Source organism: Daphnia pulicaria, chromosome 4 (genome assembly GCF_021234035.1).
Source record: "Daphnia pulicaria isolate SC F1-1A chromosome 4, SC_F0-13Bv2, whole genome shotgun sequence".
Lineage (NCBI taxonomy): Eukaryota > Metazoa > Arthropoda > Branchiopoda > Diplostraca > Daphniidae > Daphnia > Daphnia pulicaria.
Genome location: NC_060916.1, coordinates 202,389 through 227,894, shown reverse-complemented (window position 1 = coordinate 227,894; position 25,506 = coordinate 202,389). Strand labels below are relative to the sequence as shown.

Sequence of the window (25,506 nt, the reverse complement as noted above, 5' to 3'; positions counted from 1 at the left end):
TGCGTCGAATGCGGATACGAACTCTCAAAGGATCAGCCATCCGCTCCAAGTCGTCGTCTTCCATTTCTTGGTCGTTCATGTGCATCACATTTTCGATTTCGTCAGCCGTTACGGGTTCCTCCAGGTCGTTTCTCAACACACATCCTCGGAATTTTCGAAAGGACATGGGATCTTGTAATTGGTCCATTTCATCGTCGTCGAACGTCATGGCCGCTGTGGTGGCCAGGAGCATTCCGCACAAGGCGGCCAGAAGAAAAGCAATCTAAAATCAAGACAAAATTGAGAATCATTTTGGAAATGGAAAACATTTTGCGAATCATGTCATTAAAATGAGAAAAGATGTTTGTTACCTTCATGATGACGGACTGGTTATAGTCGATTTTGGCTGGCTTTTGCAGCTGTGTAGCTGAGCTGAGCTGAGCGACCAGCTGATGCTCTACAGCTCATCGACACGGCTGTTTTATACGTTGCCAATGTTTTGACGATTTTGATTGCGGCAAGGTGAGAATAATGGGATAACAAGAAAAGGACGAGCTGGGTTCAACAGAAATAATCGAGACAGAATAATCTGCTGGGAGAATCGGCCAAGGTGAGACAACAATCATGCATTAGGCGCGCTTAATGTCCGCGGAAATTTCGGACGAATCGACAAAACAGTATCGAAGAAAAATACAGTACCTATTAGCTTGATCACTTTGTCCATCATGACCGTGATGACAGGTGTAAATAAGATATTTAATGTCCATGACACGATTTACAATTCAGGTTAGATACTGTATTTTCTTATGAACTCTATGCATTTAATTGTAATGAAGTAGGGTATAGCCGATAGTCTTCCAAACTTACAATAGTTTGTCATTATACTTTGCCATTCAGATTTTCGTAATTAATGCGAAATAAATCATGATTGAAATTTGAAAGATTTTTAATAAATAAAATAAATTTTATTTATACCCGGCTATTATTTGTGTGTCTTGACAAACTACCATCAATTCAAAAAATTAAGCGGTTTTTGGTTTATTTAATGATTTTCTGAAAGACATTATGCAGTTAGTATACTGATATTTGATTGCACTCATTTTATTTTAATTCTGTGCTACTACGGTTCAAAGAATTGACTGACGAAGAATTCATTCAACATGTGTATTTATAGACCATAAACCAAGTTTAACTTTCCAAAATGATTTCAAACGTGCTTCTTTGTCGGTATAGAGAACAGTAGGTAGATATAGCGGTGAGGAAAGAGAACAATCAAAGACAAATCAGTAGCGCAATTTCATCATGCAAAGCGAGAAGACATGTGGGCCGGATGAATGGAAGACGTCCACAGCTCTAAAGAATGGTTGTCGGCAAAAGGGAGACCAGCAAAACGTTAATGAATTGTATTGGGGTGTCCATCTCGTCCAAATTAAAATTTCTTCATTCGCCAGTAATAAGGTTTGTAAGGACGGTAACGATCGTAACGATCTGGCGTACGAATGCGGATGCGCTCTTTATTGGTGATGTCTTCGATCAGCGGATCAAACCAACGTCCAGCTTCGCCTCTTTTGGAATAACGTGATCCTTTGTTTTCCATGGGGCTGTCGAAAAAGTAAGGGCTGGGTCTAGAAAAGAAACCCCCGTAACCAAATGGGAAACCCATTCCAAATGGCCGGCCTAAACCGGCTCTCATACGAATTCGGAAGAACGGGTCGGACATTAATTCATCCAAAGCTGTAATTCTACCCGGAGGAACAAATTTTGATGGAACACTTATGCGGAATCTCGCTGGATCGGCCGTTGACTCTTCGCCATCTTCCATTCCAACTCGAGGATCAAATCCTGGGAAAGACGGTCGAACGCGAATGCGGATTCTCACCGGATCGGCCATACGTTCCTCATCGTCGCTATTGCTGTCGTCTTCCATTTCCGGGCCGGATGATCTTGGAGAATCCTCATCATCAGCTACAGCAGAAGATCTTTCCTCAGTTTCGTCAAAGCCAAGTCCGAATCCACCGGAAAGACCCAGTCCACCGAGTCCAGCATATCCGCCAAGTCCAGCATACCCTCCAATTCCGGGAAATCCACCCATTTCACCAAGTCCACCCATTCCACGCATTCCGACACCAAACGGAGGGCGTCGAATGCGGATACGAACTCTCAAAGGATCAGCCATCCGCTCCAAGTCGTCGTCTTCCATTTCTTGGTCGTTCAAGGGCAAACCGAATTCTTCCTTGTCCATTTCATCCGCCATCGAGAATCCGTGCTGGAATCCATCGTCTTCTTCATCTTCGACAGTCATATCAGCCGTGACATTCACCAACAGTCCAAGTCTGCACAAGGAGGCGAACAGAATTAAATGAGCCTAATTAATTGATTCAGTTGACGAGAAAATCAAAATTAATAATCCTGAAATGAACACAATCAATCGATTAATCTCATACCTTCATGACGACAGACAAATCAGTCGCAATATGTTCCAACTCTGAAGCTATAGTTGGCTTGAACGCACCTCTCGGCCTACTGATTCAAATTGTTATGGGCGATCCGGATCTTTAATATACACCGACGAGCAAGGTCAAATCCCAAACTGATACATTAGATCGGGAACATTCAAAAACAAATGCAGGACACCCAAGGTTAAACATCTGAGGAATAACAGAAGAAGTTTGTGATGGCAGCATCTGTTGATCTCTTCGCGGAAATCGCAGGTAAAGTATATGCACCTGGAACGGACACAAATAACGACTTCATTATTGGTTATGCAGAACTACTCAATGACATCTCACCTGTCCTCTTGAAAACAATATCGAGAATTGTCTGCAGCAATTGGTATAGTCAATAAACGGGATAATGTCTTTAGGGAACCATGGCCACAGACTTCACCATTATACGAATCGATGGCCGTGAGCAATAAATATGCGCAAATAGGTTAAAGGCTTACCTTTCAAAGAAATATTAATCCCCCCACCAATAACATTTCGTGCTAGCGAATGAATACTAAAAAAAAAAGAGTTGCAGAGTTGTGTTAATGAATTCTTGAAAAGCGTGTTCGCTATACTTTACAGAGTATACACCTGACCGATAGCGTATTTAAAAGCTCGGCCGTGTCTGGAAAAAGTCACAGAAGAACTCCTACTTTGACATTGGCAAGTTGGGTCCATCTTCCTCTTATTCATCGTTCACCATGGCAAAGGTAAAATCAAGTCCCAATCCATTGACTTAGTTAGTGTCATAGGTATAATCATTTTTTTTTTTTATGCAACAGGTCTGTTTCCTTTTGGCCGCCTTATGCGGATTGGCCTCACTGAGTGTGACGTTGGCGGAGCCAAGCAGCAGCCCCATGTATGGTGCTACCCCAGTCAAGTATCCAGCTCCTGCCACTTATCCAGCGGCTCCCGCTCCTGCCAAATACGAAACTCCAACCACCACTGCAAAGTACGAAGCTCCAGCTCCTGCCAAATATGAAGCTGCTCCCAAGTACGAGGAGAAGAAGGCAGAATATCCAATGAAGCCGGAATACAAGACCGAAGAGAAACCAATGGAATACAAAAAAGAAACTTACCCCATGAAGATGGAATCCGGCGGGAAAAAGTACAGGCGATCCATCGACGATGAGATGGAGGAGGAATCCGAAGAATCCCATTCCGAGCCGATCAAAGCTCCTTTCAAACTGTCCAAAACGGATGTCAAAGCCGTCCGAGATGCCGTCATCACAAAACTTCTGTCAGAGAGTGATCCCGGTTTTGGCAAGTCGATCGCTAAGGAAGGAGCTGGTGTACTAGGATCTTTAATCGGTTCCAAGATTCGCGGAGATTCTTTGACTACGGCGAGCGATCCTGCCCGAAAAGGGAAATTAGCTGGCCAACTCGCCGCTAATTTGGCCGGAGGTGTTTTGGGTGGACTGCTGAGCGATGAGAAATGCTGGCGTATTGGATTGTCGAGGAAACAAGCCAAAGCTGTGCGTGATGCCGTGATGACGCAACTGGTGGAGGAGAGCGATCCTGCCTTCCGCAAATCGTTCGGCAAGGCGTTCGCCAAAGAAGGAGCCGGTGCAGTGGGATCTTTCATTGGTTCAAAGATTCGTGGCGGGGATCCTCTTTCCGTCACTGTTGCAGATCTAGTCCAGATGTACGGAAGAGATCCTGCCAGAGGAAAGACGGCGGGGAAAATTGCCGGTCGGTTTGGTGCTGGTGTCTTGGGTGGATTGCTGGGCAATGAAGAAGCTTTGTCCATGGAAGACTTGGAAGATATGATGGACGACATGGAGCCTTATAAAGGTCGCTGGTGGTAATAGCCCCGCCAAGTCTTTCTTGTTCACGTTCCAACTGACGCCGATCAAAGCATTCCAGATTCAAATTGTTGCGCCAAACCTTTTTCTCCTCAAACGATATTTCTTTTTCTCATTACGTGTACAATGTCCGTGAACTGTCGGGTTCGTTTTGGTTCTGTATGGAAGCATGACTTTCTTATATGAGTAACGAATACATCGCGAACGAGGAGATGCCGGTGCGGCGGTAGGTCCCTCTTGGTCATAACAAATTTCTAGTTGCACTTTTGCTTGGAGTGTTTAAAGTTTTCGAATGTGATGGTTTACCCACAGGTCTAAGTTGTGAGGTACAAAACCGGGCCGGATGCTGTGATGCCCTAATCTGCATTCGTTCTAAAAATCAGTTATTTATTGAATCCTAAGTTCCTATACCCTATAACTGAGTAAAAAAAAAACGGAAATGAGCCAAACCGTCCCAGTCAACTGCCTAGCTCAGAAATAATCCGTACTACGTCACCATTTAGAAGCAACGCCAGCACCAAATAGTCAAAAAGGAAGCATAAAGATTACTTTTTCCTACCTTTAAGCGTTTGAGGGTTCGATGACGATGATATGGACCAATTAGAAGTCTGTGGGATGCCGAAGAAGGAGCGGGGGAAGTAGCGGTGGAAGTAGCGGGGGAAGTAGTGACATGGAAGAACTGTTAACGGCTGACGAAATCGAAGATATGCTGATGCCCATGATGGATCCTCAAGGCAGAGGACGTGGCGGAAAAGGTGGAGACCAACGAAATAATCCCAGGCAAACAAGTCCACGTCCAGGAAGACGCAACGACAACATTTACCAATCGGCAGCAACAACCGACGATGAAATGGAACAAGATCGGCAAGATCCTCTTTTGGGCCTCGGATGGGGTTGGAGCAGACCATGGGGCAGATGGGGTGGTGACTGGGGTAGAGGCTGGGGCCGTCGCTTTTTCGACTCGGACGACAGCAACGACATGACCTCTAACGCGGGAAAACGTAACAAGCATTTAACGGCTCTTGGTGATTGTCATGTTGAATATTCATCAACATTGGGTTATAGTTAAATAATTTGTAGTTTCACTCTTTCTCGAATTCTTTTTGTTTTCAAATGCTGCCGATTGAACATGCTTTTACTCATTTGTGTTTTCTTGGAATTGTATTTTGAAATCAAATTTTTGTAGTGAAATATACATCTAATGCATCTAAATGTATTTCGCGTACCTATATTTTTACCGAGGATAATACGGAGATTGTGGACGTCCTGTTTGATTTGATTTTTACTTTGATCTTGGGACTTGAGAGTGGTAAGGGAAGCAAGAGCTTATTAGGAAAACTTGTGGATACAAACTATACGATACTAAAATAATCCCGATTCGTATACAGCGGATGTTGCAGCATGAGCGCGGATTTGGATTATTTTAAGGGGTTTGGATTAAGGGGAGGAAGGTCGATTCTTATTAATCATTTCTATCGATATCTTACTAAACAGTAAACACGGCTAATTAGAAAACATGTGTCGTTTGCTTTTGTATTGCCGTTTTGAAGTTTCACAAAAGTAGGGAAAAAAATTAAAATTAAGAAGAAAACGGAAACGATCGGTTTTTGGGCTAACCAATGATGTAGACTTGTCCTCGTGTACACCCATGTGAGTGTGGGTGTATTCACGACGACTCTTCTTTTCTTACCCCTCCTGGTGTATTCAACTTTACTGTAGATGGAGCACTTGTGGCGGGTGCCCGCATTTCTCAGGCTTAAAGGTAGGAAAAAGTAATCTTTATGCTTCCTTTTTGACTATTTGGTGCTGGCGTTGCTTCTAAATGGTGACGTAGTACGGATTATTTCTGAGCTAGGCAGTTGACTGGGACGGTTTGGCTCATTTCCGTTTTTTTTTTACTCAGTTATAGGGTATAGGAACTTAGGATTCAATAAATAACTGATTTTTAGAACGAATGCAGATTAGGGCATCACAGCATCCGGCCCGGTTTTGTACCTCACAACTTAGACCTGTGGGTAAACCATCACATTCGAAAACTTTAAACACTCCAAGCAAAAGTGCAACTAGAAATTTGTTATGACCAAGAGGGACCTACCGCCGCACCGGCATCTCCTCGTTCGCGATGTATTCGTTACTCATATAAGAAAGTCATGCTTCCATACAGAACCAAAACGAACCCGACAGTTCACGGACATTGTACACGTAATGAGAAAAAGAAATATCGTTTGAGGAGAAAAAGGTTTGGCGCAACAATTTGAATCTGGAATGCTTTGATCGGCGTCAGTTGGAACGTGAACAAGAAAGACTTGGCGGGGCTATTACCACCAGCGACCTTTATAAGGCTCCATGTCGTCCATCATATCTTCCAAGTCTTCCATGGACAAAGCTTCTTCATTGCCCAGCAATCCACCCAAGACACCAGCACCAAACCGACCGGCAATTTTCCCCGCCGTCTTTCCTCTGGCAGGATCTCTTCCGTACATCTGGACTAGATCTGCAACAGTGACGGAAAGAGGATCCCCGCCACGAATCTTTGAACCAATGAAAGATCCCACTGCACCGGCTCCTTCTTTGGCGAACGCCTTGCCGAACGATTTGCGGAAGGCAGGATCGCTCTCCTCCACCAGTTGCGTCATCACGGCATCACGCACAGCTTTGGCTTGTTTCCTCGACAATCCAATACGCCAGCATTTCTCATCGCTCAGCAGTCCACCCAAAACACCTCCGGCCAAATTAGCGGCGAGTTGGCCAGCTAATTTCCCTTTTCGGGCAGGATCGCTCGCCGTAGTCAAAGAATCTCCGCGAATCTTGGAACCGATTAAAGATCCTAGTACACCAGCTCCTTCCTTAGCGATCGACTTGCCAAAACCGGGATCACTCTCTGACAGAAGTTTTGTGATGACGGCATCTCGGACGGCTTTGACATCCGTTTTGGACAGTTTGAAAGGAGCTTTGATCGGCTCGGAATGGGATTCTTCGGATTCCTCCTCCATCTCATCGTCGATGGATCGCCTGTACTTTTTCCCGCCGGATTCCATCTTCATGGGGTAAGTTTCTTTTTTGTATTCCATTGGTTTCTCTTCGGTCTTGTATTCCGGCTTCATTGGATATTCTGCCTTCTTCTCCTCGTACTTGGGAGCAGCTTCATATTTGGCAGGAGCTGGAGCTTCGTACTTTGCAGTGGTGGTTGGAGTTTCGTATTTGGCAGGAGCGGGAGCCGCTGGATAAGTGGCAGGAGCTGGATACTTGACTGGGGTAGCACCATACATGGGGCTGCTGCTTGGCTCCGCCAACGTCACACTCAGTGAGGCCAATCCGCATAAGGCGGCCAAAAGGAAACAGACCTGTTGCATAAAAAAAAAAAATGATTATACCTATGACACTAACTAAGTCAATGGATTGGGACTTGATTTTACCTTTGCCATGGTGAACGATGAATAAGAGGAAGATGGACCCAACTTGCCAATGTCAAAGTAGGAGTTCTTCTGTGACTTTTTCCAGACACGGCCGAGCTTTTAAATACGCTATCGGTCAGGTGTATACTCTGTAAAGTATAGCGAACACGCTTTTCAAGAATTCATTAACACAACTCTGCAACTCTTTTTTTTTTAGTATTCATTCGCTAGCACGAAATGTTATTGGTGGGGGGATTAATATTTCTTTGAAAGGTAAGCCTTTAACCTATTTGCGCATATTTATTGCTCACGGCCATCGATTCGTATAATGGTGAAGTCTGTGGCCATGGTTCCCTAAAGACATTATCCCGTTTATTGACTATACCAATTGCTGCAGACAATTCTCGATATTGTTTTCAAGAGGACAGGTGAGATGTCATTGAGTAGTTCTGCATAACCAATAATGAAGTCGTTATTTGTGTCCGTTCCAGGTGCATATACTTTACCTGCGATTTCCGCGAAGAGATCAACAGATGCTGCCATCACAAACTTCTTCTGTTATTCCTCAGATGTTTAACCTTGGGTGTCCTGCATTTGTTTTTGAATGTTCCCGATCTAATGTATCAGTTTGGGATTTGACCTTGCTCGTCGGTGTATATTAAAGATCCGGATCGCCCATAACAATTTGAATCAGTAGGCCGAGAGGTGCGTTCAAGCCAACTATAGCTTCAGAGTTGGAACATATTGCGACTGATTTGTCTGTCGTCATGAAGGTATGAGATTAATCGATTGATTGTGTTCATTTCAGGATTATTAATTTTGATTTTCTCGTCAACTGAATCAATTAATTAGGCTCATTTAATTCTGTTCGCCTCCTTGTGCAGACTTGGACTGTTGGTGAATGTCACGGCTGATATGACTGTCGAAGATGAAGAAGACGATGGATTCCAGCACGGATTCTCGATGGCGGATGAAATGGACAAGGAAGAATTCGGTTTGCCCTTGAACGACCAAGAAATGGAAGACGACGACTTGGAGCGGATGGCTGATCCTTTGAGAGTTCGTATCCGCATTCGACGCCCTCCGTTTGGTGTCGGAATGCGTGGAATGGGTGGACTTGGTGAAATGGGTGGATTTCCCGGAATTGGAGGGTATGCTGGACTTGGCGGATATGCTGGACTCGGTGGACTGGGTCTTTCCGGTGGATTCGGACTTGGCTTTGACGAAACTGAGGAAAGATCTTCTGCTGTAGCTGATGATGAGGATTCTCCAAGATCATCCGGCCCGGAAATGGAAGACGACAGCAATAGCGACGATGAGGAACGTATGGCCGATCCGGTGAGAATCCGCATTCGCGTTCGACCGTCTTTCCCAGGATTTGATCCTCGAGTTGGAATGGAAGATGGCGAAGAGTCAACGGCCGATCCAGCGAGATTCCGCATAAGTGTTCCATCAAAATTTGTTCCTCCGGGTAGAATTACAGCTTTGGATGAATTAATGTCCGACCCGTTCTTCCGAATTCGTATGAGAGCCGGTTTAGGCCGGCCATTTGGAATGGGTTTCCCATTTGGTTACGGGGGTTTCTTTTCTAGACCCAGCCCTTACTTTTTCGACAGCCCCATGGAAAACAAAGGATCACGTTATTCCAAAAGAGGCGAAGCTGGACGTTGGTTTGATCCGCTGATCGAAGACATCACCAATAAAGAGCGCATCCGCATTCGTACGCCAGATCGTTACGATCGTTACCGTCCTTACAAACCTTATTACTGGCGAATGAAGAAATTTTAATTTGGACGAGATGGACACCCCAATACAATTCATTAACGTTTTGCTGGTCTCCCTTTTGCCGACAACCATTCTTTAGAGCTGTGGACGTCTTCCATTCATCCGGCCCACATGTCTTCTCGCTTTGCATGATGAAATTGCGCTACTGATTTGTCTTTGATTGTTCTCTTTCCTCACCGCTATATCTACCTACTGTTCTCTATACCGACAAAGAAGCACGTTTGAAATCATTTTGGAAAGTTAAACTTGGTTTATGGTCTATAAATACACATGTTGAATGAATTCTTCGTCAGTCAATTCTTTGAACCGTAGTAGCACAGAATTAAAATAAAATGAGTGCAATCAAATATCAGTATACTAACTGCATAATGTCTTTCAGAAAATCATTAAATAAACCAAAAACCGCTTAATTTTTTGAATTGATGGTAGTTTGTCAAGACACACAAATAATAGCCGGGTATAAATAAAATTTATTTTATTTATTAAAAATCTTTCAAATTTCAATCATGATTTATTTCGCATTAATTACGAAAATCTGAATGGCAAAGTATAATGACAAACTATTGTAAGTTTGGAAGACTATCGGCTATACCCTACTTCATTACAATTAAATGCATAGAGTTCATAAGAAAATACAGTATCTAACCTGAATTGTAAATCGTGTCATGGACATTAAATATCTTATTTACACCTGTCATCACGGTCATGATGGACAAAGTGATCAAGCTAATAGGTACTGTATTTTTCTTCGATACTGTTTTGTCGATTCGTCCGAAATTTCCGCGGACATTAAGCGCGCCTAATGCATGATTGTTGTCTCACCTTGGCCGATTCTCCCAGCAGATTATTCTGTCTCGATTATTTCTGTTGAACCCAGCTCGTCCTTTTCTTGTTATCCCATTATTCTCACCTTGCCGCAATCAAAATCGTCAAAACATTGGCAACGTATAAAACAGCCGTGTCGATGAGCTGTAGAGCATCAGCTGGTCGCTCAGCTCAGCTCAGCTACACAGCTGCAAAAGCCAGCCAAAATCGACTATAACCAGTCCGTCATCATGAAGGTAACAAACATCTTTTCTCATTTTAATGACATGATTCGCAAAATGTTTTCCATTTCCAAAATGATTCTCAATTTTGTCTTGATTTTAGATTGCTTTTCTTCTGGCCGCCTTGTGCGGAATGCTCCTGGCCACCACAGCGGCCATGACGTTCGACGACGATGAAATGGACCAATTACAAGATCCCATGTCCTTTCGAAAATTCCGAGGATGTGTGTTGAGAAACGACCTGGAGGAACCCGTAACGGCTGACGAAATCGAAAATGTGATGCACATGAACGACCAAGAAATGGAAGACGACGACTTGGAGCGGATGGCTGATCCTTTGAGAGTTCGTATCCGCATTCGACGCAGAGGTCGTGATGAACCCGTAACGGCTGACGAAATCGAAGATATGCTCCACATGATGGATCCTCAAGGCCAGGGCGGAAGACGACGACCTCCAGGTGGACGTCCACGTCCGGGTGGACGCCCACGTCCGGGTGGACGTCCACGTCCGGGTGGACGTCCACGTCCAGGTAGACGGCATTAAATCAATTTTTATTTAATTTTTTATTTAATTTAACGAAACGATTTAAAATCAAATTTGATTCAGCAAACACTGGTAGTGGTAGACGCAACGACATTTTCCAATCCCCAACAACAACTGACGATGAAATGATGCAAGATCCTCTACTTGGCTTCGGATGGGGTTGGGGAAGCCCATGGGGCGGATGGGGTGGTTGGGGAAGAGGCTGGGGTGGTTGGGGAAGAAGGGGCTGGGGTGGTTGGGGAAGAAGAGGCTGGGGCCGTCGCTATTTCGACTCGGACGACAGCAGCAACCAGGAAATGCAAGGAGAAGAACCGGAAACAATCAGCGCCGACGATTTGGAAGATTTGATGACGCTGGATCCTCAGGGTGGAATGGGCGGTGGATACAGAGGAGGCCGGGACCGCTACAGGGGAGACCGTGACCGTTACAGAGGCCGTCGCAACGACATGGAGCTCTAACGGAAGCAAGCATTTAACCGGCTTTTGGTGATTGTGATGTTGAATATTCATCAACATTGGGTTATATTAGTTAAATAATGTGTAATTTCACTCCGAATTCCTTGTTTCGAATGCTGCCGATTGAACATGCTTGTATCCATTTGTGTTTTCTTGGAATTGTATTTTGAAATCAAATTTGTGTAGTGAAAATATACATCTGATGCATCCAAATGTTTAATTTTTTACTCCCATCTGTCGCCACTTCTAATGTTGAAATATTTTAAAAAGAAACAAATGTTTTGTCCATCAGTAGGAAATTGATAATTCAAGTTAAATGTAATTTGAATAAATCATAAAAATTACATAACTATTTATTTAAGAAGAAACTAGTGTAATAAAGTTAACGAGGTGGCGGTTTGAGTTTTATGTTTGACACTATCAAACTGGCACCCCTGTTATTTTGGGGGTCGGTGAGTCCCTGTTTAATTGTTTATGTCCACTACGTCAGGTCGGTAAAGTTTTACATAACTCAGTTCCTCGTATTCGGCCCGACTTTTCAAAGGTCAATTGAAAGTCTTTTTTGACTTATTATTTGTTATGATTTGGTCCCACTCGATTTGAAAGTGCAAATAATATCACCAGAGTCTCATTGCGTGCAATTGTGATATGATGATTTCTTTGGAAAGGATCGTTTTGTGTTGTTGCAATGTGACCGTCTGCAACAGTGTGCACCACAACAACAGAAAGGTGAAACTATGGAAACATCTTTAGAGCAAAAACGTTCTGGCATCACATCTAGGTCTTTGACACAGACAAGTTGATCTTTGTTCATCCACCATGGCAATGGTATTTATAAGTTCTTCGTCAACTGACTTTTTCACAGTGTAACCAAATCATATTTTGATATCCTTTGTTACCTATGTTTGGCCTGACAGGAATTCCTGTCCGTTGTGTTCGTTGCTTCGTTGAGCACATCCTTGTTTCGTTTGCTGACCATTCCTTGTGCGAAAGTCGTCCGGCTGTGTACTTCGTTCCTACTGAATGTCAACAGCCGAACAGCGCGGAGAAGATGGAAGAATACCGGAAGAATATGAAGAAAGGGGAGACACCGGAACTCGGTCTAAAAAAGTAATACGTTGGTAAGTAACCTTACAAATGTTTGATTGAGAAAACACTCAGCTTTCTAGTGGAAATGTAATTCAGATCCCATGAATATGAAACTGTCGTGTAAGGAGATCCAGCAAGTCGTTCGATTGTTCCGCTTCCGTTATGGGAACCGTTTACCTTTTTACGGCCATCGTTATCTTGGTGAGCATTTCGAGTCAGCTGACCATGTCATTTAAACTGCATACTGTACAGAAATATTTCAATACAAATGCAGTCAAGTACATTCTTAGATAATCAAAAATCAATATCATTTGACGATTGGCTGTATTTTATTTTCCGCTTTTTTTATGTTTAATGCAGGTGTACTTTTCCGGTCCCTTTACGATCGTATAGGCAAGAGCTATTGGAGTGCTCATTTTAGACAACGAAGAGGTTTTTTGTGGATTTACCATCAACGTAGAATACTCTCCGTTGAGTTTGGATTTTGGAATAGGCGGAGGGGGACGAGTATATAGTCCCCATCAACAAGTCTGAAATGCGCAGTGATCCATAAAACACCCGGAAATGGAGGCGGATATTACGTTTCCAGCACGGTGTATGCATTGCTGGGGGAACATTTCAAATTGCGCAGAGCATGTATTAATTCCCACTTGAACGGAGAGTTAATTTGATAGCAAAAAATGTATCTGGGTGAGTTGCAGGAAAATAGATATGAAAATTCACCAAGCCGCACATCAAGCATGCCCGATCGGATGATAGGCCATCGAGTTTCATCGCCGAAAAAAAAAGCATAGGATTTTGGTTTGACCTACATTCTTTCACGGCCTGTCGCCCTTGCCCCACTATCATCTTCGTAGATGATCGGCTCGATCATAAGAAAAATGGCTGTCATTATTATATAGACGCATTTGTTTTCGATGGCACGTAGCGTTCGCCGTATCTGGTTTGACATTTTTATCACGGACTTGTCGCCAAGTATATAGGGTTGATCTATCCTGTACGTTGTTGACTGATGTTTGGTTTATTCATCTTTTAGTCACACCAGTAAGTTGCGCAATGCTGAATGACTGATTTTCTTTCCCCTCTGGATTCCGAGCCCACTTCCCGGATATTTTGACAACTATTAGGTCATTACAAGCTAAAGCAAATGCTATGAAGACCGCAAACGAAAAGCGATACGCCTCCGCAGTCAAAGGATTTCAACTTTTTTGTCAGGTTCCCTATCTGATTAACTCACTCGTCGAAGAAAACCGCAATCAGGAGAACAACAACGAGTTTGTGATCCGTGGCTTTTCCGAATTATTATCGGAATGAGACGGATCACTAATTGATTGTTTGTACAAGCAACACGATGGCATTTCGGCCGATTTGTGTGTTCGTCGCCACTTGTGCAATTGTCTTCGCTATCGACCCTCTGCAAGCAGAATCCAGCCAGTCGCCCACGCATCGAGCAGAGTCTCCCGGTGAGTCCACACATGAATAGTTGAATGAATCTTTTGTGAAATTTGCAGCTTTGAACAATGTTGACAGTGAGCTCAGAAACAATTAAAAAAGTAACGCGGGGATGTGACTATTGTTGGGTCGTGTGTACTTATCTCAATTTCCGGTAGGTTAAATTTAGAACGACAAACATTACATTTAAATGACAAAGTCCCGGGAAAAGATATTTATTTTAAAAACATGTTGAAACGATCTTTGTCGAAAGGGTTTTCCTCCTATACTTTTCTATTTAAAATAATCCCGTCTAGGGTTTTCTATACGATCAATCGGCACGCGCCATACTTTCGTGGAACTATTGGAGCGGAACACTGCGAGCTTCAATCAGTGACGTAATCAATAGAACCAATAGAACTTTGATATTTCCGACCCCTAATAATCTTGTTCGGTTATTAGTCTGAACTTGACAAATGTCAAATAGTGTTGCTGTAGATCCCTGCGGGAGGCGCATAGATAATTATGTTTTACTTTCCTGAATTTAACTTTTAAAAAAGAAAATGGTTTCATTTGTTCGTAGGATTTATTTTATTTTTTTATCAAATGAGGTAATAGCTGGATGTATTTTTTATCAAATCATTTCTGACTTTCTCCAGGCGCTGCGACTGATTTCAAGTCATTCGACGCCGTTGATTTCCTCACGGTGCGGCCAGTCGTCCGTGAATCGCGAACGCTGCGACGGATTCGATCGATCGGTCTTATTAATCACGAGGACCACGCCGAGCAACTCGTCGTGTCTCTCGACGCATCGTCTCCCATCGTCTTGGATCTCCAGTTGAACAGGTAAATATTCCTGCCGAGATGGGAATTAAGTTACAGAGAGCTCGGCAGTTCATGGAATCAAGTTCAAGATCCAGTTTTCAGAGAAAAAGGAGATCAAATGGAGAACCACGGGATGGGCTCGGAAAATTGTAGTTTCATCGACAGTAATAGCGGATTATTTATTTATTTTTTTGTCGTTTCGTTCCCGGTACTCCCAATCCCGTTCCCAGGTAGAGATCGTTGGGTTTCTCTATACCATCACCTAATTTTTGTGGGTTTTTTTTTCTGGGAAAAGAGTTGAGTCCAATTGATTTGAAATTAAGTTTCAGGCTCGCCCATTTGTGAAGCTGAAGAAAAAAACTGACAGGATTTTCATTCGATTATACAATAGGGATCTAATCACCGACAACTTTTACGTTCGCCATCACGTCAATGGAAGCGAAGAGTTTTGGCGGCCTGAAATCTCTTCAGACAATCCGTCATTACCAATGTGCCATTACCGAGGGATCGTCAGGAATGCCACTAATTCGTGGGCGACTCTATCCACCTGCTCGGGACTCAGGTAAAATCAGCTTAAATCCATTACGTAAATGTTGTCTAAGTCTCAAATCTGCTCATTCGACCAGTGGGGCGGTTTTTGACGGCCTGGCGCTGTACTACATCGAGCCGCTGAATCATTCGATCGATGGCGACCATTCGTGGAAGAAACACCCGCCAGGATTGAATTCCCTGACTCCAAGATGCGGTAATGAATTAATGAGACGTGATGAAAGGCTATATGCCTTAAAATCTGTGCTTGAAATCATAGATGAGGACCATCACCATCACCAAGCGCAAATGCATTCGACGAATCACAGTGTTAAGGTGACTCATTTCATATCTGAATATTTTAAAAAACAATTCCAGTAAATTATTTGGTTATGTAATCAGGTGAAAAGGCAAATTACAAAATCGGGAGTGCAAGAGGCTTTTAGCGGAGTGCAAGTTCTCGAATTGGTGCTGGTCGTCGATTACACCATCTACCTGAGAAACGGACGCAATATGCACAAGGTTTTGAAACGAGTTTTCGACATAGTAAACGTCATCAAAGAGGTTCCAGTTGATTAATTCGTTTAAGTTTTTCCAGATTTTTTAAAATTTGCGGTTCATTTTGATTGGATAACAGATTTATTCGACGTTGCCAGTGTCGGTCATGTTGGTCGGCGTGATCGTTTGGTCGGAAGGTGACAGGATTCACATCGGCAAAAATGCCAGTCAAACCTTGTACGATTTCAAACATTACTGCGACCATAATCTGCATGCGGAATCCCACGACACCGCCCAACTGATGACGTAATAATTGCTCCTAATGTGGCGTGAATGTTTTGGCATGCTATAATTTTCTATATGACAACACAGAGGTGTCGATGCTGATCACTTCAATGGTCTCGTCGGCAGGGCTTACGTCGGCACCTTGTGCAACTTTCACGAATCCTGCGGGATCGCGGTCGACAGCGCCAACTCTCCGGCCGCCATGACGGCCTCCATCATGTCTCACGAAATGGGCCATAATTTCGGCATGAATCACGACAACTACTCTCGCTGTCACTGTCCTATGGGCGACTGCGTCATGGTCGCCGCCATCGGGTATGACATTCGTCCTCCGAAATCTCCCCCATTGTGCACAGTGCACATTAACTGATGAAATATTGATTTTCCCCCTTTTTATTTTCTTATGCGCCGATGGATTTGATATTACGCAGACAACCGACGAAGCACTGGAGCTCTTGCAGCCGCGAGCTCATCCAGGACTTGTCACGGGATAAAAAATATAATTGCCTCCGCAATCGGCCAAGCAGGTGATGCGCAATTTGAAAGACTTTTTTTCATTCCAATCGTTAAGTTAGGGAGAAATCAAATGTGGGTGATTATTTTTAGGTGTGGCAATATGGTGGTTGATCCGGAAGAGGAGTGTGACTGCGGCTTGCCCAATTTTTGCCGGAATCAATGCTGCGATCCGCACACTTGTAAATTTAGTAGGCGCAGTCTCAAGGTTCAATGTGCTCATGGCGGCTGCTGCGACTTGATGGTGAAATAATTGAAGAATTAAATTATCAAGTTTTTAATTGTAATTTAATTTATTTTTATAATTTAGACTTGCCAATTGGAAATGCCGGGAGTCGAGTGTCGATCGGCGGAAAATCAATGCGACATTGCGGAATACTGTTTCGGCAACAGTTCGACGTGTCCGTCCGATTTGCATAAATTCGACGGCATCAAGTGCGATACCCGCAAAGTAAGAATGTAAAATTGTTACGAGTTTCAGATGAAATAAATTTCATTCCTTCCGGAATAGGTGTGTATCGACAAAGTATGTTCTAGGGATTCATTGAGAAAAATCAACGGACCCCTCCAATGTCCGTCCAACTGCACCAACGGAGGATTCTGCAATAATTTAGGGAAATGCCATTGCCCGGATGGATTCAACCCTCCGTTTTGCCAACATTATGGAATGGGCGGTAGCGAAGATGGTGGACCTTCTGTGGATCCTAAAGGTTATAACACCATTCCTAACCCAAAATGTAATAATCTTTTGACTTTCTCTTTTGGTGTAATAGTCCGTCGATTATTTCAAATCGAACTCTACATCATCTTTTTGGCCATCATCCCCATCATTATCTTTTTGCTCTGCATTTGTTTCACTTTCCTGCACGACGATCAGAAGAAATCCCTTGGAAACTTTTTCCGTAACGGAGTCAACAGCGGATTCGCCGGCCGGCTGATGCATCCGGTGCCATTAATTCAATCGACCAGCGTCGACAAATCGGATGACCAGCCCAAGCGGGATTTCAGCAAATGGGTCAAAAATCGAGTGGGTTTGACGTTGCCCAGGATCAGTATCCCACCGGTTGCCAACGGTCCGTCCGTCTCCATCCTGTCGCCATCCAGCGGCTGCTCGACGGCCACCATCACCCTCAGCGCTCTCAACACACCGTCGGATGAACCGCAACAGTCTACTCCGACTTTCCCGCATCGCCTACCTCAATCTTCTTCCACGACGACCGGAGACAAAAAGGAGCAGTTGCTGTTGACTCCGCCGATTCCGAGAGTCGTCCGTCCGGCTCGTCCGCCGCCTCCGCCGGTCAAAAACAAGCCAGTCCATCCGGGCTTTGCAAACAGTGCACTGGCATTAGAATCGGACGTCGTTAACAATGTCAAGAAGCCAGCGAGAAATAATCAGTTTCCTCTGCCTCCGCCGAGTTCCGCCAAACCGGCGCTGATTCTTTGACATGTCGCCGGATACAATTCAAAAGAACCGCGCCCCGGTTGACTGCCTTTTCGCTTTTAAACCCTCCCCTTTTCGCTGGTTATTATTCTAATTGACTTAAGATTTCAGCGCCAACCGTCTGAAACTATATAAAAGCGGGTTCAGTGCGGTTCGCGTAACATGTAAGTCCACAGATTTGTTATCTACTTGACATTTCCCCTCGACTGAGTGAAGAATCTCTAAAGCATTTATCGATTGAAACATAAAACACTTTTTTATTTCCAAAAAACAATTCATTTAGATTGAGCGGTCATTTCGAAATTTACAGTTACAAACTAAAATACAAATGCAGATTTGTCTTTTAGTTTTTAGTTCATTTTGTTGTTGTTGACGTTAATATCTTGCAGCCGGTAGGTTTTCGAGCGGAAATTGTTGAAGAGCTGGAAGAACATGATGGACTGGAAGACGCAGTACCAGCAGTAGATTTTGGGGAAGCCGCAGTCGGCGAAGAAGGGCATCGTGCCGTGCAGTCCGACGCAGAGGAATTGAATCATCTGCAAAGCGGTCAGATGTCTCTTCCACCAGAGATATTTCTGGTAGCGAGGGCCCATGGCGGCCATCAGATAGTAGAAATACATGACGCAGTGCACAAAAGTGTTGAAAGTCGGCGTGAAAGCACTCTGGCCGCCCGTCATGAACCGGAAGCCGGCGAAGCAGGCCAGCACCATGACGAAATGATGGAAAACGTGGAGGAAAGTGATTTGATTGTTCTTTTTGCGCAGGATGAAGAACACCGTGTCGAGGAAATCGATGAGCTTCGACACGTAGAAGCAGTAGCCCATCAGGACTTCCTGGAGTCCGTCCTCGCTGGCCGAGTAGTCCACCGGCTGGCAGACGAAACTGTAGCCGTTGAACCACGTCAGCCGGCAAATGCGGTAGAACATCCAGCCGTTGAAAACAATTTGAAACGAGTTGTAGACGATCAGGACGCCCTTTAACTGGAACGGCGAGCGATTGGCCATCAGTTTTGGGCCCCAGATTTTCACGAAGAGCAGGTAGATGACGCAAAAGAGCACGGGCGTGAGCGGAGACTCGGCCAGGAACCATCCGTCCGTCCGCCTGTCTGTTTCAAAATCAATTCAGAATTGTCAAAATAAAAAGAAGTAGAAACGAAAGTTTGAACAATCGATGGCTTACCTCTCAAGTCCCAGACTCGGCTGCATTCGCCAATAAAGGATTGAACAATGGAGCCCATGATTGCGGTATGTGTCTAGCGCTAGACGGGATCAATTTCTTTTCCTTTCTTCTATGACGTCGCAGCACGGAGAAATAAAACATGCGGCTAAATCAAATCAATATTTAGAGATATAACATACACGCACACACATAGATGTATACATAGAGCTACAAAGTTTTTTTGGACATTACCTCCCTCTCTCTTTCTATATAGCTTGATAATAAAAAGTCTCGTTGAATTAGTGGTCTTTTGATGTTGGTCGATCCATCCAACCGGTCAAATGGTGCTCTCAACCCTACGAGCCGTTCCTTTTATACATTAATGATATTTTTTATTCTTTTTTCTTTTCTATTTTTTTGGGGAGGAGCACAACGAAGCGGATGGAGAGAGAGGAAGGGATGTACTAGCTAATTACGTTTTTTCTTAGATGATGTTTTCAAAATACTTGCGAAAACCTTGGATGTTTTGTTTTTTTGTTTTTTTAAATCTACAGGTGTTAATAAAAATGAAGAAATTTTTCCTAGAAAATGGATTAACCCTTTTATTCACCTTTGGAGAAAACCAATAGTTCAAGGAAGTGAAAGCATCTCAGGTAAAAAAACAAAAATTTCCCTATACCTGCGTGTGAGCCTGGGGCCCTGTCTCATGGCCACCACCCCCATATTATGTGAGTTTATTCTAGAACAAAATTTACAAAATTCAACCAATGGAAACAAAGCGTCATATCACCGGGGCTTTGTGGCTTTGCACACTTGTGGCTATATATTTTATTTCAGTAACGTTCTGTTCGTCGAATGTGTAAGGTCGTCACGTGCCGGGACTTTTCTAATATCTCGTAATCAAACGCTGTGAACATGACGTCATCGCCAAAGTCTCCCGTGATAGCCGCTCAAACCGCAAACATCTCCAACGGCAAGTCGGAAAATTATTCGGAATTAACGGAATCAACTCATCCCTACATCATGGAAATCATTTGGCGAAATGTCCTTGTCTTTATTGGTCTCCACGTGGGCGCACTCTACGGATTGCTGCTCTTCCTGACGGCCGCCAAAGTGGCCACTCTAGTCTGGGGTGAGTTGAACAGTTGAAACGGAATAATGACGTAATAATACGTGTGGTTGAAATTGATTTGGTGTTTTTCTTGTTTGTGTGCTGTTTAGCGTACTATTTGTTTATTGTGGGGGGATTCGGCATAGCCGCCGGTGCCCACAAACTCTGGTCTCACCGCTCCTTTAAGGCCATCCTTCCGTTCCGTATTTTGATCGCTGTGGCGCAAACGATCGCTCTCCAGGTGAGCAGAAGAGAAAGTGGCACGCGGGAGTGTCAAGGTTTCGTTAACATTTTCCGCTCTCTCTTTATTTGGTTGTTTTTCAAAAGGATGACATCTACCAGTGGAGTAGGGATCACCGGGTCCATCACAAATTTAGCGACACGGACGCCGATCCTTACAATTCCCGGCGCGGATTCTTTTTCTCTCACGTCGGCTGGCTCTTGTGCAAGAAACATCCCGAAGTGATTAGACGAGGCAAGACGGTGGACGCCACCGATCTATTACAAGACCCCGTCGTAGTCTACCAACGAAAGTATTTAATCACGAAATTTGATTATTCAACGGATCGATTTCTCTTTTGACGTCATCATTTTTTTAAAAATTTGTTCGTCATGTTTTTTTGTTGTTTTGTATTGTTTTAAAATTTCGTTTGTTAGATATTACGTTCCGTTGGCATTGGTGTGTTTTGCGTTGCCGGCCATTGTGCCTTGGTACTTTTGGGGCGAGTCGTTCAAAACAGCTTTTTTCGTCGCTTCCGTCTTTCGTTACGTATTCACACTCCACGCCACCTGGCTCACCAACAGCGCCGCCCACATTTGGGGCTATCATCCCTACGACAAGTATGTTTTCACTTTCTCTTTTGTTACACACATTATGTGACGACCGTCTGTTTTTACGCCAAATGTTTTTTTCAGACAGATGAAACCGTCCGACAGCCGACTGGCTGCCAGTTTCAGTCTGGGCGAATGGCACAACTACCATCACGTTTTCCCCGGAGATTATAGAGTGGCTGAATTGGGGAGTTGGAGAATGAGTGCCACGGTCGTTGTCATCGATTTATTCGCCTGGCTGGGTTTAATTTACGACCTGAAGACGGTCTCGCCAAAGATTGTCCGCAGCCGCGTTCTCCGGACGGGAGACGGCACTCATCCCTATGCCTTAATGGAGAATTGTCCGCTGACTTATTCCGGCGATAGCCAAAACCACAATGTCGATGGCGAAATTTTTAAAAGCGGGCCTTCCGAATAATAACTGAAAGTTTACGAGAGTTGCAAATCTATATAAGCGTTCCGTCTTTTGTTTATTGGTGAAAATCCTTCGTTTTACTTTTTGAAATAATTTAATTTCGCGCTCTTTTTATTCGCTGTTGCAGCATCCTATTCTACTCGTCAAAAGTTAGTCGCGACACCAAAATCGAACAGTAAGTTCCAAGTACAATTTTCACCATTAATCTAGATGTTTAGAAAGTAACTTATCGTCTTGCCATTTAATCATTTTAATCGTTTCAAATTCTAAAAGCAAAAATTGGTTCGCTGTCAAGTTCCGTTTGCCAAATGAATTCAGTGCCACGCGCAATAGAAATTATTCGGCTGAATGCTGTGGTGTTCATTTATCTCCGCATGGGATTTTATCTCTTTGCTGCACGTCGGCCACATTGAAAATCATGGAGTTCTTTGACGTCGTCACAAATCAGAGTTGACAGCTGCGGCTGATGTGAAGCGAAGTTTGAATCCGCACAACGAGATAATATAGCACACGGAGATAAATTGTAAAGACACACAGCACGTGATTCAATCTGATTTTCACGCCTGTCTATAGATTGGATAAGCACTGAAGTCACTTGGCGAAAACGGAATAGGTTCTTGATTGCGGAACAGTTTTTGAATTTGAATTTTTGAGTTCGCCATTTGTTAGTCGACGTGTTAATTTTTCAACTCGTTTAAAGGAGGCAAAGTTGTCAAAAGCCCCAAATCACTTGCTAAAGGAGAAAAAGAAGTACAACTGTGACGTGGCAGAAATGGGAAAGGCAGCAGTGTTAATAATCTAGACAAAGTGTTACTTACTCGTTGCTTTCTGGATGACAACAGCTTCCTCGAAAGCCGAGGAGGAGGGCTTTTATATACTACACACCAAGGTACGACCCTGAATGGAGCGTGAACGGTTAAGTCCGCCAAGGTACTGTATATCTACTGAATTCTTTACGTCCCGAAAAAAGTTCCGTTCTGAAAAACCCCCGAAGGACTCGACGGGATCAGAACATTTTTACGGTGGAATTTTGGCTCTCTACGGTACAAACGCGCAACTAAACAAACTTTTACTCTAAAGAATGGAAGTAACAGAATAACTCTAAAGAAGGATGACCTCTCAGTCTATAGCCTTAGAGAATAGTCCGTTTATGTACTTCCTGCGATAGAAAAGAACTCACCCGAGTTATTATTCGGATCATTCATTCCCCCTTTTTAAATTGTTTGATTTGGCGCCTTTTTTTAACTGTAGGGTTGATTTCATTTCTGCGTCATTTATTCATACAAGCATCGTTACCCGGCGATTGTATTTTTTCTTTTCAACAAGAGGATAAATTTGTATGGTTTAGAATCAAGTTCATTAAAAGTCTAGACAGCGAGAAAATGGTATACGTGACGGTGGCTCGTAAAGTTTTCGATAGAGTAAAGGGTCTGAATGTCTTAAACGAGAAAAAGCTCTTTGTTTTGTTTTTTTTCTTTTTCGAGATTATTTTGGCAGTTGACCAAATGTTATATCCTGTTGAAACTTGACCTTATGCTTTACAATGCCAAAACAGATACCTTATTATACGTTGAGGCTGGACGAGGCTGGACATTGTTGGCAGCAACGAACTAACGGTATACGGTTTTTACCATTTGATTCAAGGTTAGGCACGTAAGCCAACAGATTTTTCTACCTGTGAAAATGCTGTTGTAGTCCAGGAATCAAAGAGCAAGCTACTAGTATTTAGAACTGAACTTTACTTTTCTTTTCAAACTGAGTGAAAAGTGATCTTTTTTAGTTTACACATGGCGAACTCGATAAGAAAGAATGGTTCGTTGTCAAGGTCTGTTTCCGGACGTGAAATTATTTCAATGCCACATGCCCTGGAAATTATTTGGCGAAATGTCATGGTGTACATTTATATCCACTTAACTGCGCTCTACGGATTCTATCTCTGCTTCACGTCCGCCACGCTGACAGCCACTTTGATTTGGGGTAAGATATCAATAGCAATGTGCTGTTACATCAGGCAGTTTGATTGATTAATTCTTCGGTTATTTTGTGGGCCATCCAGCTGTGTTTTTACATGTTTTGGGCGGATTTGGAATAGCTGGTGGAGTGCATAAACTGTGGAGCCATCGTTCGTACAATGCCAGTTTACCTCTTAGCATTTTGATTGCCGTTGCGCAAACGATTGCCCATCAGGTCTGGATGTAAAAATTGAGAGACAAAATTCCGCAATTCGTTATATAACGTTTTCTTTTTTAAAAAAAGGACGACATTTACAAATGGAGCAGGGAACATCGGGTGCACCACAAGTTTTGTGACACGGACGCCGATCCTTACAACTCCAGGCGGGGATTCTTTTTCTGTCACATTGGCTGGCTCATGTGCGAAAAACATCCGGAATTCTATCGAATGCAAAAGACCATCGATGTTAGCGATCTTTTACAAGATCCCGTCGTATAGTCTTTCAGCGGAAGTACATTACATAATAAATTTTTCTAGCTATTTTAATGCGTTTGTAAAATATTTGATTTCTCTGTAAGGTACTACTATCCATTGGCCGTGATACTTTGCTTTGTGATGCCGGCAGTAGTGCCTTGGTACTTTTGGGGAGAGTCTTTAACAACAGCTTTTTTCGTCGCTTCCATGTTTCGTTACGTATTCACGCTCCATGCCACCTGGTTCACCAACAGCGCAGGCCACAGTTGGGGGAAACGACCATATGACAAGTTGGTTTAGCCATTAATGTTTTTCCATTGAAAAAACAGCGTTGTTAAAATTAATTGTTTTTCATATTTTAATATAGACAAATCAATCCATCTGACAGTTTACTGGCTGCCAGTTTCAGTCTTGGCGAATGGCACAACTACCACCACGTTTTCCCTTGGGACTACAAAGTAGCTGAATTAGGAAGTTCCAGGACGAGTTTCCACGTCGTAGTCATCGATTTCTTCGCCTGGCTCGGTCTCGTTTACGACCGCAAAACCGTCCCGCAAAGAATTGTCCGCAGCCGTGTCCTCCGGACGGGCGACGGGTCTCATCCCTTTGCCTTATAAACATATAAAGGATTGTCCGTTTCATTCCGGCGATATCACAAAGACCACACATGATGAAATTTGAGATCGGTGCGCAAAATTGTAACTGAAAAATGGGAAGATTGCAAATGAAGCTTTCTGTCGCTGTCGTACTTGATAGCAGGAAAAGGTTTGATATAATAATAATATTAGGATGTTAAAACAATTTTAATTTTAATACTTTGGACAAATCGTTTCATATTTAGCCATATTTAGTGTTGGAGAATGACACAACAACCAAAAATTATGCTTTACATTAATTTTGTTGCTCCGTAAATGTACACAGTAAAAGCACCCGACGTTCTAATTTCCGCCCACACTCATTATCAATGTTAATTAAAGTCCAGAGAGAAAGATATTGGTGACGGTCGCTCAGACATTTTGTTGTGAAAAAAGTAAAAAGCTCTAATTTTATTTTGCCCGAGATCAGTGAGATTCTTTAGCTCTGCCATATAAGTCATCAAACGTAATGTTTGGGTTCGACCTTGTGCGTGCTTACTGCTTAGCAACGCCCAACATGCCGTAGTTTACTTTGATAGTACTTTTTGAGGACAGAATGTTTTGGCCACACAAGGAATACATCGGTACTATATCCTCACAACTTTTATAGAGCTTCGTCAAGGTAACGCTGCGCATTTCTCCGTACAAAAGATCACATCCTCGTTGACTTGCGGAAGAAGTTTGTTGCCGGAGTTGCGGGACCGAAAAGTAAGTGCACTGAGATAAGTACCGTATTCAACATTTGATCTAGATTTTTAGAACCGGAGTACTACATACAACTTGTTCTCAAGTTGTTTGGTTGTCTTGTTATGTAACCTATTCTT

General features: G+C 43.4%; 5 protein-coding genes and 1 pseudogene across 7 annotated transcripts; 4 read left to right on the top strand and 2 right to left on the bottom strand.

The window, feature by feature from the left end:
* Positions 1 to 1,129: 1,129 nt before the first annotated feature.
* Positions 1,130 to 2,434, bottom strand: LOC124336353. Its single transcript, XM_046790128.1, has 2 exons — positions 2,424 to 2,434; positions 1,130 to 2,344 (listed from the first exon to the last, which is right to left on the bottom strand). Exons 1-2 carry the CDS (start codon positions 2,427 to 2,429, stop codon positions 1,409 to 1,411), a joined length of 942 nt encoding a protein of 313 aa, XP_046646084.1. The 5' UTR covers positions 2,430 to 2,434; the 3' UTR covers positions 1,130 to 1,408.
* A 5,993-nt stretch (positions 2,435 to 8,427) lies between these two features.
* On the top strand, positions 8,428 to 9,732 carry LOC124336354. Its single transcript, XM_046790129.1, has 2 exons — positions 8,428 to 8,438; positions 8,518 to 9,732. Exons 1-2 carry the CDS (start codon positions 8,433 to 8,435, stop codon positions 9,451 to 9,453), a joined length of 942 nt encoding a protein of 313 aa, XP_046646085.1. The 5' UTR covers positions 8,428 to 8,432; the 3' UTR covers positions 9,454 to 9,732.
* A 2,530-nt stretch (positions 9,733 to 12,262) lies between these two features.
* Positions 12,263 to 18,451, top strand: LOC124336084 (disintegrin and metalloproteinase domain-containing protein 12-like). Its single transcript, XM_046789719.1, has 16 exons — positions 12,263 to 12,323; positions 12,413 to 12,616; positions 12,681 to 12,785; positions 12,945 to 14,047; positions 14,675 to 14,861; positions 15,232 to 15,402; positions 15,467 to 15,585; positions 15,649 to 15,704; positions 15,771 to 15,932; positions 16,006 to 16,172; positions 16,239 to 16,466; positions 16,583 to 16,678; positions 16,758 to 16,908; positions 16,975 to 17,115; positions 17,176 to 17,374; positions 17,438 to 18,451. Exons 4-16 carry the CDS (start codon positions 13,936 to 13,938, stop codon positions 18,106 to 18,108), a joined length of 2,460 nt encoding a protein of 819 aa, XP_046645675.1. The 5' UTR covers positions 12,263 to 12,323; positions 12,413 to 12,616; positions 12,681 to 12,785; positions 12,945 to 13,935; the 3' UTR covers positions 18,109 to 18,451.
* Positions 18,323 to 23,452, bottom strand: LOC124336405 (elongation of very long chain fatty acids protein AAEL008004-like). 3 transcript variants are annotated; one of them, XM_046790203.1, is made up of 4 exons: positions 22,439 to 23,452; positions 19,516 to 19,632; positions 19,285 to 19,429; positions 18,323 to 19,210 (listed from the first exon to the last, which is right to left on the bottom strand). In XM_046790203.1, the coding sequence occupies exons 3-4, from the start codon at positions 19,340 to 19,342 to the stop codon at positions 18,456 to 18,458; spliced, it is 813 nt and encodes a 270-aa protein (XP_046646159.1). In that variant the 5' UTR covers positions 19,343 to 19,429; positions 19,516 to 19,632; positions 22,439 to 23,452; the 3' UTR covers positions 18,323 to 18,455. The 3 variants fall into 3 exon arrangements, with proteins under 3 accessions (XP_046646159.1, XP_046646161.1, XP_046646162.1); XM_046790205.1 differs by having other exon boundaries at positions 19,516 to 19,619; XM_046790206.1 differs by lacking the exon at positions 19,516 to 19,632.
* Positions 20,179 to 21,650, top strand: LOC124336303 (acyl-CoA Delta-9 desaturase-like). Its single transcript, XM_046790055.1, has 5 exons — positions 20,179 to 20,395; positions 20,485 to 20,615; positions 20,702 to 20,907; positions 21,032 to 21,214; positions 21,290 to 21,650. The coding sequence occupies exons 1-5, from the start codon at positions 20,179 to 20,181 to the stop codon at positions 21,621 to 21,623; spliced, it is 1,071 nt and encodes a 356-aa protein (XP_046646011.1). The 3' UTR covers positions 21,624 to 21,650.
* On the top strand, positions 22,386 to 25,385 carry LOC124336346 (annotated as a pseudogene).
* Positions 25,386 to 25,506: the final 121 nt, after the last annotated feature.

Excerpts from the sequence above, each read along its gene's own strand:
- LOC124336084 (XM_046789719.1), top strand. The coding sequence starts at position 13,936 with ATGGCATTTCGGCCGATTTGTGTGTTCGTCGCCACTTGTGCAATTGTC. Across the intron at positions 15,403-15,466 it reads TCCACCTGCTCGGGACTCAG|TGGGGCGGTTTTTGACGGCC; the intron begins GTAAAATCAGCT and ends TCATTCGACCAG. Across the intron at positions 16,467-16,582 it reads GTCATGGTCGCCGCCATCGG|ACAACCGACGAAGCACTGGA; the intron begins GTATGACATTCG and ends GATATTACGCAG.
- LOC124336405 (XM_046790203.1), bottom strand. The coding sequence starts at position 19,342 with ATGGGCTCCATTGTTCAATCCTTTATTGGCGAATGCAGCCGAGTCTGG. Across the intron at positions 19,211-19,284 it reads CCGAGTCTGGGACTTGAGAG|ACAGGCGGACGGACGGATGG; the intron begins GTAAGCCATCGA and ends ATTTTGAAACAG.
- LOC124336303 (XM_046790055.1), top strand. The coding sequence starts at position 20,179 with ATGACGTCATCGCCAAAGTCTCCCGTGATAGCCGCTCAAACCGCAAAC. Across the intron at positions 20,396-20,484 it reads AGTGGCCACTCTAGTCTGGG|CGTACTATTTGTTTATTGTG; the intron begins GTGAGTTGAACA and ends TGTGCTGTTTAG. Across the intron at positions 21,215-21,289 it reads GGCTATCATCCCTACGACAA|ACAGATGAAACCGTCCGACA; the intron begins GTATGTTTTCAC and ends TGTTTTTTTCAG.